Raw genomic sequence first — 14,247 nt, forward strand, 5'->3', positions numbered from 1 at the left:
TAGGATGACTATAAGAAGTGAATTCACTCCTTTGGAGGGAAAAGTCCCTTAATGAGACTAAGCTCGTTATTTCACCAAAGGTGACTTTTCACTCATTATATAACCATATGGAAATGGACTCAAAAAACAACCTTCATGTAGGTATACTGTAGTTTCACTCTCTTTGACCAGCCAAACCCTTTACCACCCTAGATCAATTTCTGTAAATCCATATGCAAAGCTCCTATTCCTTTCTCTTATTTCCTTTATTCCATCTCCATATTACAATAAACTTTTTTTTTTAAGATATACTGCACACATATTGTAGCTGCAGCAGCTTCAGTGAAAGAAGGTGATACAGTAACAGCAGAAGTAATTGAGAGTCACCAGGGCAAGTTTTGTTGGCGAGCTGTTGTATTGACCTTGGGTGTCATGTCTCCCACCACCCAGGTTGGTCCATAGTGTAAGATAACTATCATTACTACTCTGTTTTATTCTTTTAGATATTGAAGTCTGTCACACTGATTTTAGGACAGATGTCAGAACTGTGAGACTATAAACTCGTGATTTTGCTGTGGATATCAGAACTTACTTAGGTTTAACAAGAAAACTGTATGGTGTGTGAAATAGACTGGTTATGTGGTGAAAATTGGAATGGAGAGACAAGGGTAGTGTAAGATACCTATTTGCCGAGTATGGGGAAAGAGTTGTACCCTCATGGGGTCCCATCTTAACTTTCTGCACTGCTGAGTAGCCTTTTAAACAGTTGTAAACCATCAGCATTCAGTGTCCCATTGGTGAGATTATTCCAACTATCCACCCCAACACTAGACTGTGGGTCTTCTATGGGTTATGTTAATTTGATTGCCAGATTATGCCATTTCTGTGAATAGTCCAAGATTTCATCCCTTTCCTACAGTGGTAATGCCAGGTCATTGTCCTCCTTAGTGAAAACGCTGTTGAATTCATCATTCAACTCTTCACATATTTCCTTATCATCCTCAAGAATTCTTCCCTCTAAGTCCCTTAACCTGATTAGCTGCTCTCTCAGGAAGAGTTTTTTGCTGATTACTTTAAGTAAAAGTTTTTGATTTTGTCTTTTTCTTAGTGCTTTTTTCAGAATCATGCTGCTCCTCCCTTTTCACTTTGTAGTACCCATTCCATGCTCTTAGTATCTTTCATACGTCAGCTAGCTGCAGTGTTTTTCATATATCCTTATCATATCCCTGAACTCTCTTGTTTTGACACATTTCTTGTTGAACCACATATCTTTCCAGTTTTATCCTCCTCTTTTATTAACTTCTTAAGGTACTCATGTTCTGACCTCTTCAATGTAGATTTCGCAGACTTTCTTTTGCACTGGTCCATACTGTTATTACAGAACTTCCTCCCGTAATCAATACTCATAAAGAACTTGATAGTTGTTGTGACTGTAATTCCTCTTTGGTTCCTGTTTCCACCTTCATGAATACTGAAATATAATAGAAGACTTTGCAATCTGTTTGCCATAACATTAATTAATGAGATGTTTTGTAAATGTATTTCAGGAGTTGAGGGTATCTGCTGATGTAAAGCATCTGCTGGATTTTCCCTTTTTTCAAGTCTCCCTGGGGAGGAAAAAAATCAAGAATATTTTGGAAAACAAGCAGAACATTGTTATTTCTCAGTCACTTAAGTAAGAATCTATTTACATGTTTTTGTAAAAGTAGGTTTTGGTTGCAGTTCAGGCCATGAAAACTCTGAAAGTGTTTTTCACTCCATCTACCTACGTCCTTGATTTCTCTCTTTTCCTTGTTTTCTCCACTTCCTCTCTCGTCCATGCGCTATGCTGAAACCATTTGAGCACACCTTCATCAGCTCTCATATGCACTCTTCTTATTCCTTGACCAGGGAGAAGAATATGACAGACCTGATATTGAAGAAGATAATTAACTAAGAATAGGTGATATTGAATATAGTTATGAGAATTATTGAATTTTAATTAAACTCAAATAAAGGACAAAATAGTAATCAAATCAACATGATAGGAGTATGAGAAATAAAAGAACAAGAATGAAGTCAAATGATGACAAGAAACAAAAGATTAGAGTGAAAAGCAGTAAAAGCATGCAGATATTATTTAGAAGGCTGGTGCAGACACTTCGATGAATGTTAGTATGAAGTTTCTGACTTGAATTATTTTTTTGTTCCATGTTATCTATTTTATATATATTAACAGAAAAAGATTATAACCAGATATCATAACCTAAATTTCTTTCTTTTCAGGTTTCCACCAGTAACACTAGGGTCACAGGCTTACACTAGTGCATTCATCAAGAACACTGGGCAAAAGGCTGTATCTCTAAACCGGGTATATTTTGTCTCAGCTTCCAAGGAGTGCCAGTTCAGCTTGGTGTGCTGCTCTTCTGGAGGATTAATAGATGGTACTCCTGTCAATATAGAGCCAAATATGTTGGTTGATATCCAATTTAAGTGTACCGGCAAATTGCTAGGATTAATGAAACAGCTGTGCATCTTTGACTTTGGAAACTTTCAGATAGGAAGATATGTGAGTGCCACTACTGAAGACCATAACATGGCATGTCTTGCTCCGGAAGCTCCATATACACCTCATCTAAGGCTCAGAAAACCAATACTGTACCAACCAGAAAACAGGAAAATTGTCTCAGGGGAAAAACCCTTAAAGTCTCCAGCATTTCTGCCAGTATCTATACCAGTAGCACCTATTCCACAACAGCTCTGGCAGGCTCTGGACAGTGGTACAGATATTCTCCACATATTTCCCTTTCTAGCAGAACCTCTTAACCCAGAAAACCACAAGAAAAAGCTTAATCTGTTGCTACATTTAGAAGAAATAGAAATGGTACAACAAATGAGGCAGGTAGGTGCTCTTTGCTTTCTGAACTGCCTCTCAAAAATTTGTGATGTTTGGTCTGATATTATTCATTCTGTATGTTTCCTAGAATGATGTAGGGAGATGCACACACAACCATTTATACACAACCTGATATTTGTATATATTTACAGGTAATGACTAGTATATCATTTTTCTAGATGTTTTCTTTGATTCATGAAACACTTCATTTTCCTGTTATTTTTACTACATTTTATAGGGCATTTCCCTAAAAATTATTATAAGTGCCTAGAAATCACCACAAATAACTTGTTAACAGTGCTTTGTAAACAGAGACTAGCTATATTGCCTAAACACAGTTTGATGACAGAATTTCCTGTAGGTATTTTTCTTCATAGCAGGTGCTTAAAAGCTTTTGTCTAGAATCTTGCTCACACTGATACAATTAGCTACTTGGTTTTGGCTGTGAAAAAGGCAGAAATTGCCTGCATTGTATTTAGATTGCACCTGTCTGGTTCTTTGTTTTGTATAGCTTGCAGCCTCTATTATATGTATTATAGTAATAAGAAACTCTGCAAGGCTTGCTTGCTGGCTTTGGAGAAACTTCAGGTTTTAGTCAGGTACTAGCAGAAATAGCTTTGATTTTTTTTTTTTAGAGATTTAACCAGAAGTAAGCTTACAATATCAAAACAGCCTGCATTTGATGTAAACAAGAGTTGAGGTGCAGGTGCAGTCCAAATCTTTGTCCAGTCTTTATGGCCAGCAACAGTGTTAAGCACACCAGTCTTAGAATGCCTTGATTGAAATTTACCTGTTTCATGGATACCTCAGGAGATTGACCTGTTTTGTCTTAGTTTTGTACAAGTGGTAAATTTGAAGCTTCCATACAAAATGAGTAGATTTTTCCATTTGTAGGTTCAGAAAGTAGGCTAGTTACATACAAGTGTATACTTGAAAGTAAGAAGTGTCTTGACAAGGCATGCTGTGGCCTTGGTGATATGTGTAGGATTCATTCATGAAGCAACCTGGTGAAAAGAATGTCGTTGTCAGAGTGATTCATAATACTTATTCTTTGGAAACAGCTAACACAGGTCTTTTGGCATAGATCTGAGAGGGTGCACACCTGTGGTAGTCATTATTTTGTATTCATGATCTTCCCTCATACTGGTCTAAGCTATAACTAATAGCACAGTACAGTCTTGCTTGACTAGCTGAATATGATTGTAGCCATCCACTTCTATCAGTGTTCTGAAATGATAACCCAGAGCTGCAGTAGATATACTTTGGATAAGTTTGATTGCTGTCTTATGTAGTGTACTGTTTTCTATAATAAGATCATGTCATATTTACTTGTCCTAGTTCCATATTAATCATCAAGCTGGCATCTGGATTACCAGGGCAAAGAATCGTACATACTGAAATTAATTTAATTACATTTACTCCACTGTATTAGAGCATAAGTATGCAATGCTTGAATGTGTTATATCAATGTTGATAGCTTGTTTGGGATTGACTAATTTGACTTTGCAGCAGGGTATAGCTTTTAAAAAGTTCCAATGTTTGAGAGATGATTTCTGTTACCTCAGCTGACCTCACTGATAAAGATGGATTTAAAAGATTTGTTAGTGTATGAAGGTGATCAAGGAAGGGTTTGACATATTTTGCATTTTCTGATACTTTTTAGGAATTATCTCTTTTTCACCTGTCTCATTTTAAAATTTTTACTGATTTACAAGTGTCAGCTTATAAGTTCAAAATTCCATTCAGTCTCTCATGTTAAGACTTACACCAAGTTCCATCAAGGCCTCAGACAGTCAGCTATTATTTGAGTATTAGGTTACTTAAAAGGCTGTTTCTTTGTCATATGACTTTATTCTTTCCATTATTTAATCCATTCCCTTTGGCTAGGGCATAAATTTCTTGGAATTTTAATTTTCTGTTCACCATAGATGGTGCATTGTCATTAATATTTCTTGCCCCAGGGACAAATATGTGCCCCTGCCAGATTGCAGGCCTACCCTTCTCCCCAGAATCCATGCATTTACTTCTCTCACCACCCCACCAATTGAATGGCCTTAGTGACTTCAAACATCCCGGCCACCAATCAACCTTCACATAGATTTCTGTGCATGCCACCACATTCTCAGTCACCATTCTCCCAAACAGCTTAGTAGGTACACTCTAAAACCTTATACCTCTATGATTCAAACATTCACCTTTATCTTTTGCCTTTATATAATGGCACTATTTAGACAGTCTGTCAGTCCTCAGGCACCTCATGATCCATGCATACATTAATAGCTTACAGTATCTATCTATATCTCTGATGCTCGTTCCCTCTGGGAACTCCCTCGAGGAGGTGGTGATGTCAGATAGTTTCCATAGCAGGTGAAATGTATTTATTGCTGAAAATGAACCAGTATGGAATTTTTTTTCATACAGATAAGCAGAAAAATTGACAAACTTTGTCATATGTACCTTCCATTCCTCTCTATATATAACAGTTAAGAAAGTGAAAAGCACCATATCAGTTTTTGCTGAGGAAGGTCAGATGATGATGCATGGTCAAAAGCTACTTGTGGCTATCCAGCAGAAATCAGATGTTCTTTTAGCTTAACTTGAAGTGAATGGTAATTGAATCCCCTGTGCAATTTTGTCTTGTTGGGGATGCTATTGTCCAATAGTAGTTTCTTGGGCATGCATAGCCAAACATTTGAGAGCAGACATATTGTTACCAATGAGAAAGAGTCTCCCTAACCAAAGCTCATTTTTATAATACCCATGACATGAGCTTTTTATCATTTCATCCATTATTATTGAAATTGAGAAAAAAGGATCAACTTTGATTACTCTGTTGTAAGAGAAAGAAAAAAAGATATAAAAAATTACTGGTCCTATGTATTTTCTTTTCAGTTTGACATGATGACAGCAAGTTTTGTACCTCATGGGGAGTATTTAAGTCTCACCGTGCCTGGGCTGGCAGAGAAACGCCCGTCACTTATGATTGGTGACACAGTCATTGCATCAAGCCCTAGTGGCTTGTGTGATGTTGAATTTGAAGGCTACATTCATGAAGTACACAATACTCAGGTACTGAATATTGATCATTTTTGATGAGATTCATTAAGAGTAGACTGAAAAACATGTGTAGTTAGTAAAACCTTGATATGAGGATACAACCTAGCTTTCCTATGTAACAAACACTGATTCACCACATCATATGACCTTCTCATGTCCAAGTTGCAACTTCCACACAAAGGGTGCTGAACACGTACTTATGAGTTGTCCTGCACTAATTTTGCACAGACATACCTATGATTACCATAGTTTTGGACCTGTGGACCTGCTTGTTGGACATGGGTGACTTTCTAAATGCTACAGGAGCCCCATAGAAGGGGATTTGGGGTCAGGCAAGTGGGGCCTTGTTGTGGATAGGGGATTGTGATTTTGATGCATTACACATGACAGCTAGAGGGTGGATGTGAGCAAATGAGGCCGTTTCTTCATTTGTTCCTTGCCTTACTTCGCTAATGCAGGAAATAGCAAGGATAAAAAAAAATGTGAAAAATGCTTAGAGAAGCAGCTGGTGGGATATTTGATCATTACGTGGTGGAGGCAAAGGTGAAGATTTGTAGTTGTAGGAAAGAGGAAATTATGTGGCTGAAAAAAGGTGGTGAAAATATGTGAGCTTGGAAAAGAGACATGTGAAAAATTACTATGAGATATTAAGTGTAGAATGGGAATAGGGGAGAGTAAATGAAGTTAGGGGACTGGATGATGAATGAAAAGTATTTAGGGATGTATTGATGGCATGCATGAGAGAAGTGTGGGGCACATGAAAGATGGGAGATGGGCAGGTAAGAAAGGATAGTGAGCGATGGGATGATGAAGTAAAGGTGCTTTTGAAAGAGGAAAGAGGTATATGAGTGGTACTTTCAGGGAAGGAGTGTGAGTGAATATGAGATGTACAGGAGAAAGCAGCAGGAGGCCAAGGGAAAGTTGCAAGGGCTTAGAAAGAGGGCAAATGTGAGTTGGAATGAGTGAGTATCAGCAGACTTCAGGGAGAATAAGAGGATGTTTTAGAAGGAACTTCATAGCGTAAAAAAACAAGAGAACAATTGGGAACATTGCTGAAGAGGGCAGATGGGTGCATGGTAAAAGGCACTGGTGAGTTGAAGAGGAGATGTAATGAGTTCTTTAAAAGATTGTTGAATGTGTTTGATTATAGGGTGTCATATACCGGGTGTTTGGGTTGGGGAGGTATATGAAGTGAGGAGTCATAATGAATGGTTTGGTGAAGAGAGAAAAGGTGGTGAAAGCCATGTTTAAGAAGAAATATGGTAAGGGGGTACTGGGTATTGCTAGTTGATGGTATTGCAGTTGAATTTCTTAAGAAAGGGGGTAACTGTGTTGTTGATTGGATATAAGAATTTTCAGTGTATGTATGGATCATGATGAGATGCAAGACGATTGATGGAATGCATTTATAGTGCCATTTTATAAAGGCAAGGAGGACAAAGGTTCATGTTCAACTTACAGAGGAATATGTTTGTCGAGTGTGCATGATTAGTTGTATGGAAGAGCAGTGATTGAGAGGGTGTTGTCATGCACAGAGCATCATATTGGGGAGGAACAATGTGGTTTCACTAGTGGTAGAGGATGTGTAGATGAGCTGTTTGCTTTGGAGAATGTGAATCAGAAATACTAAGAGAAACAAGTATTTGAATGTGGCATTCATGGATTCAGAGAAAGCATATGATCTGTTCATATGCTGTTGAGGTTCCAGTGTTAGTAAGTAAACTTTCTTCTTCAGATACTGCTCAAGTTCCATCCAACATTTCATGATGAGTACTGTGGAGAAGATTATGCAGTTCGTTTCAACTTCAATCGCACCCCATTACGTCGTTGCCACTTTGCTCTTGACTTCTCCATGAAGCAGTTTGGACCAGATGTCCTCTTTCCTTTGAATATGAAGATGCAGCTTCCACAGGTTTGCTACATAGACCCAGAAGTACCCACCCCAACCACAAGGATGAAAAAGGCACAAGACAGTATCTCCTTGGTTAACTGCAGTCATGTCAGTGGATCACAGTATGATAGGACTTGTGGGATTTTGGAGCTACCTGTAGGAAGAACTAAAACTGTGAATAGGCCTTTAAAGGAAAAAGGCAGGTTTAATGAAAGTACGGCTAGGAATTTTCTTCAGGTGAAAATTGATGATGAGAAAAATAGTTTAGCTATCAACAAGATGCTGGAAGATGTAAATGAAAACTTAATTAATGATTTAAAGGAAGTGCATGTTGGTGTCAGTCAGGCAGATGTAAAAGACAATGTACCTGGGGAGAGTTGTCTGACTAAGGAATTTCAGAATTTCATGGAAGATGAGTTAATAGGCTTACATGTTAAGGAAAACAGAATTTATGAGAAGAGATACGTGAAAGAAAATACTCAAAATATAATTGAAGATCAGTTCCGAGGACTAGATCAGATGCTTACTAAAGCGATTAGTAGTGTTCACTTTGCTACAGAAAAGAAAATCAGAGATGAAGTGAGCAGTAGTTGTCATAAGATACAGGCACAGATCTACAAGGAAAACTTTACACCTTCAAGAATCCCTGTGGTGACAAGGCTGTTTGGAGTTCCTTCATCAGGATCAAGTTCCAACTCATCCTTATGCTGTAGTGATGATGATTTCAGATGTAGAACCAGCCCTGAGAATCATGCTTTACACTTGATAAAGGGTGGGAGAATTGATGAAATTTTTGATAAATATGAAGTAATAAGTAAAAGGAAAACAGCTATGTCAGTGACACAGGCAAATACAAAGGTTGGTTCAAGAAACAGTAAACCGAGTATTTGTGCTCCATCTGCAGATACTCTGTTAGAAGCCAGTGTCAGTAACAGTAAATATTTTAGTACCTCTGAGGGTGCTGTACTGAGAAAGCAGCAGCATAAAATGGAAGGACATAAATTTCTCTTGAAACCTAAGTTGCAGATGGCTACAAACAGGCCTTCAGAGTTATACAGAACTAGTGGTGCAGTTAAAGTCCTCTCTGGTACTGGAATTTCACAGTTTGAAAGTAGTGGTAGGAACACACTGTTTATACCAAGGTCACAGGAACTGAACTTTTACAGGAATATGAGGAAGAAACGAGAAGTGAAAGATCAGAAACAGTCTGGTGCATTAGCAAGAGAGGAATTAGAAAAAACAGAGAAAAGAAAAAAATCTGACATAAATTGTAGCACGGGAAATGGACCCAGCGGTGTCATGAGTGGTAAAAGATATGAGCAAGCACCATCTGCAAACCACTTTGATGAAGAGGAACTATTTGAATTTAGTGGATCTTATCAGAGCAAACAGATACCTCAGAATTTGACAAAGTCAAGAGATGTTTCACACGGTGACCAGAAGTCTTCATCTGATTTAGAGAAACTTTATATTGTACCTGTTTTACCACTACACCATATAAGAAAAAAAGGTAAGAAATCAGTTGCACTTTGCCAACCAAGATGACATCTTCACAGAGCAGCATGGCCATTGCTTATCTTTCCCTCATTTACTTGTTCGTGCACTTTTTATTAGGCTGTTTATATACCTTAGGCACTTATAGCTAGTTCTTGGCCTTGAAGTCACCCCCAAATGATCTTTACAATTCTACTAGTTTTCCACAGAAAGAAGTTTCTCATTTCAATCTAGGTCTTTTGACTTTTTTGTTCTGAGGCTTGATTCATTGCTCATAATTGTACTTTTTGCTTTCAAGGGCATGAGTGTGTAATATACATGTAATGCAGTTTCTTGTACTGTACATTTGATTGAAATTTTAAGGAAAGTCATTATAAATTTTAATTTGTTTGGAAAAATATATTACATCTAAGAGTAAAGAAGTTGAAATTTGATAGGGCTCACCACTGGCATTAAAGTTTACACTGGAGTCCACTTAATTTTTACAGGTATGGAAAAATTATCACACCTGCCTGTCTTGAAATGGTTCAATAAAGAACTGAACTTAGAGCAAAAGCTTGCAGTTCGTAGGATCCTGGAGGGAACCACACGACCGCTACCGTATGTCATCTTTGGTCCACCAGGAACAGGCAAGACTGTAACACTGGTAGAAACAGCACTGCAGATTCTGACAATGATGCAGCACAGTAGGTAATAAACTCTGACAGCTATGTAACTGAAGAGTAAGAAATTATTTTTCTGAAGGTATTTACAGAATCAGAAGTAATTTAACAATTCATCTGAGATGTTTAAGATTTTGTGGGTTTCTACCTTTAGAGGGATTTTAAGTTTAAGGTCAAGAGTTTAAGATGAAGTTAATTTTTGTTGAGAAAACTTTCAAAATCAGAATTTTTTTGGCAGTTCACCTTGTAGATACACTGTGCAGTGTCTGAATTTTTAATATGAATGTAGATTTTCAAACAAATTGCTTTACAGGCAGCTGTCACTTTGTTAGCTGTTGCTCTGATTGCCACCATTCATCCTCGATTTCAGGCTTTTGATAGTAACGCCATCCAATAGTGCATCTGACCTTGTGATGGAAAGACTTCTGACCTCTAGTCAGTTAGGGAAGATGGATTTTGTCCGATTAAATGCCTACCAGGTAAGAATAAGCTGAGGCTGAAGATTCCAAGATTTACTAAAAAAAATAATTCAACATTTTGTAGTTTTAGGTATTCTCAAAAGACTATTTTACTGTTGAATAACTGGTTGTATTTCAGAGACTTGAGGAAGCTGTCCCTGAGATCATCCGTCCATACTGTTGTAATGGAGATCAGCTGTCTGTGCGTGTGCATCAACGAATCATAGTAACTACAGCAACCACTGCTGGTTTACTTTACACCTTAGGTCTCCACAATGGCCACTTTAGTCATGTGCTGGTGGATGAAGCAGGCCAATTAACTGAGCCAGAGTGCTTATTAGCTTTAGGGTGAGTTTTGTTTTTACTAATGTATGTTTTGCTGAGATGAATATTTAAACTAGCAACTGGGCATTAGATGAAGGAGTTCCAACAAAAACAAGAAAGATATTGTGCTGTATTAATGAATATGTAAAGTTGCTCTAATGGGTCTCAAGTCTTGTTTGGTTTACTCTCTGGTTAACTGGAAAGGTAAGATGGATTGGCTGCAGCTGTCTTTCTTTTGTTATAAGATATTTGTAAAGCATAATTTTTTTCATGTCTGAATATGTAGGTACACCCTGCCACTGCTATGCATGGGCCATTAAGCATGGTTTCTCTCATGTGCAGTTCATTTTTTTATATCAGTTTAAGAAAATTTTAGTTAAGTTTCATTCATTCATGCTGCTTTAACCTTGATAGGTTTCACTCATGCATGCTGCTTTAGCCGTGTTTCACTCATGCATGCTGCTTTAGCCTAGTAAATGACCAGACTTTAGGAGAGACCTGTCAGGTCTTGCTGCTACTTTTGATTCATGGCTTCTTTATTATTTCCGCTGTAGCCCCTCCTCCCTTGTGGTCCAGTAACCGATTTCTTCCTTTCAAAATATTCATTAAGTTTTTCTTTTACTTTGCCATTTGAATTTTGCCAAATTTCTGGTATACTGCTGAGGCCTGCAGCAGAATACTCAACAAGATCAGTGTATTTTTCTGTAAGTAATGTGGTCATAACTAAGGATTAGTTATGATAGTATGGCAAAGGTGTACTCATACATAGAAAAAAAGATATTCTCATTGAAGAAATCAAGCTGACAAAATACAAAGATGTTTGGAAATTTTAGAGATACTTTTATTTCTTAAAATTTTCTCATTATTTCCAGTGGTATTCATATAATCTTTGTAGTAGTAAAATTTAAAAAAATTAAGCCTTGATATGAAGAATAATACATTATACATAACTAAGAAAAGAATTTGGTATGGTTGTGATTTATTGCTACATCGTTGAATAACATTTTCAATATCATAGCAAATCATTATTCATTATATTAGCTTTATAATTATGCTTTTGAATGTGACTAACCTAGATCTGTGAAGAAGATGAGAAAGATTGAGGACTCTTGAATTTTTTTATTTCATATGTCCCTGGGGATAGGGGAGAAAGAATCCTTTCCATGTACTCTTTGCATGTCATAGAAGGCAACTAAAAGGGGAGGGAGTGGGGGGCTGCAAATCCTCTCCATTTTTTAATTTTCCAGAAGAATGAACTGAGAAGGGGGCCAAGTGAAGATATTCCTTATAAGGCTCAGTTCTCTCTTCAGAATGCTACCTTGCTTATGCGGGAAATGGCAAATATGTATAAAAAAAAAAATGTACTTTGTATACCTGATATGAATTGCTATAAATCAAAGACAATAGACATAAAAGACCAAGTGAGTGTTTAGCCTGTGGTCATGACACTGTCCCCATTAAGGTGTTGGGGTCACTGGTTACATTATGTGGTAGATGCCTTGGTATCTGAATTTTTTTACATATGTGATAAGACCTATAAGACCTCTTTTTCATTAATGAGAAAGTTTGTTTGAAACAAAGGAGAGGATTTATGCCTGGAAATTTTAACAGCTTTAGGATTTGATGAATACTCAGCATTTTTTTTTTTTCTGCTGTGGCTTGTGACTTGGCATAGCCTATGATATTTTTTCATGTTGCAGATCTGCAAATGTGATGCCTGCATTTTAAGTGGTAATTGATAGTCTGTATGTATGGAGCAGAATCATTTAAGTAATATTACAAGGATATTATCACAGTTAAGATCTTTGTTTGAAGTCAGTGCTTTAATTGGGATAATAATGTAGGGGAATTTTCCTGTACATGAAAATGAATTACAAGATGTGTAGGTTCTTAAAGCTTAAGCACCTGGTAGCAAGCCTAGTGAGGATGAGAGGCAAGTATTTTAAGAGGAGTTGAATAGGTTTGTCAGCAATTTTGATGCAAGGGATTAAGTTATGATAGAGATGTGTAACTTGAATGCAAGTATAGGTGATTTGGCAGTTGAGAGTATAAGTGAAAAGCATGAGTTACCCATTGTGACCAAAAATGGTGAACAGCTTGGGGAGCTTTGTGCTGAAAAAGAACTGATGATTGGAAACACCTAGTTTAGAAAGAGACTTACATGAGTATACAAGGATGATTGTAGTTAATGGTGAGCAGTCATTTTTGTGTTACATAGTGATAACTAGGGATGGTAAAGAGATACTTTGGATGTAAGTTAATGAATATGATTTGTTGCACAAAAACTGATAGCCAGCAAGTTTCATAATTGATTCTTAAATGTTGTGGAGATGTTGTGACAGGTATAGCTGCTCATTTCTTGTTCATTATTTTGCTATATATAGTGGCAAAAGAATGTTAGTACAGAAAGAGGATAATATAGATTTTACCATAATAGATAATGATAGTGGGGAGGACACATGGCTAGAGACTTTCACTAAGATACCAAACCAACATGTGCCAAAAGTATCAGGTTGTCCATCTTTTTTTATAGTTTCTCTGGAAATATCTCATGTTTCGTGCAATAAAACTGGTTCAGACACAAATCAGTAGCTTATATTAAGGAGGTGAGCCATATGCTCTCATTTTGTTACACCTTAAAACTATGGGTTAGGTTTGAAATGGAATACACCTATGGCCTGGCCTGTCAAGAGAGTGCTTAAGGAGGGAGGCCAGAACCTAACTGCACTGAGTGTTAGTGTTCCAGCAGGGAAAGCTGGAGCCTTCAATTGTTATTTTATTTTCTTCTTTCCTATGTGGTGAAATTTATTGTTGGTATATATAAAAACAACAGAAATGTGATAAAAAGATGTTTCATAAAAAGATGATGATATAGGGATGGAAGTGCCAAATATATATAATATATTATATATATATTATATTATACTTTGTCGCTGTCTCCCGCGTTTGCGAGGTAGCGCAAGGAAACAGACGAAAGAAATTGCCCAACCCCCCCCCCATACACATGTATATACATACGTCCACACACGCAAATATACATACCTACACAGCTTTCCATGGTTTACCCCAGACGCTTCACATGCCTTGATTCAATCCACTGACAGCACGTCAACCCCGGCATACCACATCGCTCCAATTCACTCTATTCCTTGCCCTCCTTTCACCCTCCTGCATGTTCAGGCCCCGATCACACAAAATCTTTTTCACTCCATCTTTCCACCTCCAATTTGGTCTCCCTCTTCTCCTCGTTCCCTCCACCTCCGACACATATATCCTCTTGGTCAATCTTTCCTCACTCATTCTCTCCATGTGCCCAAACCACTTCAAAACACCCTCTTCTGCTCTCTCAACCACGCTCTTTTTATTTCCACACATCTCTCTTACCCTTACGTTACTCACTGGATCAAACCACCTCACACCACACATTGTCCTCAAACATCTCATTTCCAGCACATCCATCCTCCTGCGCACAACTCTATCCATAGCCCACGCCTCGCAACCATGCAA

The 14,247-nt window shown here is 37.6% G+C and overlaps 1 protein-coding gene across 4 annotated transcripts in view; it reads left to right on the forward strand.

Moving 5' to 3' along the window:
- The window catches only part of armi (probable RNA helicase armitage), a 54,057-nt gene that overhangs the window by 6,069 nt on the left and 33,741 nt on the right, over nt 1-14,247 (forward strand). For all 4 annotated transcript variants that reach the window (XR_011715414.1, XR_011715415.1, XM_071684523.1 and 1 more), the window contains 8 exons: nt 286-429; nt 1,527-1,654; nt 2,245-2,860; nt 5,747-5,923; nt 7,647-9,312; nt 9,785-9,986; nt 10,329-10,437; nt 10,556-10,764. Coding sequence is in view for 2 of the 4 variants with exons in the window: in XM_071684523.1 (XP_071540624.1) it covers nt 286-429; nt 1,527-1,654; nt 2,245-2,860; nt 5,747-5,923; nt 7,647-9,312; nt 9,785-9,986; nt 10,329-10,437; nt 10,556-10,764 (3,251 nt within the window). In the remaining 2 variants the exon portion in view is untranslated. The remainder of the gene's footprint in view (nt 1-285; nt 430-1,526; nt 1,655-2,244; nt 2,861-5,746; nt 5,924-7,646; nt 9,313-9,784; nt 9,987-10,328; nt 10,438-10,555; nt 10,765-14,247) is intronic.

This window comes from Panulirus ornatus, chromosome 38, assembly GCF_036320965.1.
Source record: "Panulirus ornatus isolate Po-2019 chromosome 38, ASM3632096v1, whole genome shotgun sequence".
In the NCBI taxonomy this organism is placed as follows: domain Eukaryota; kingdom Metazoa; phylum Arthropoda; class Malacostraca; order Decapoda; family Palinuridae; genus Panulirus; species Panulirus ornatus.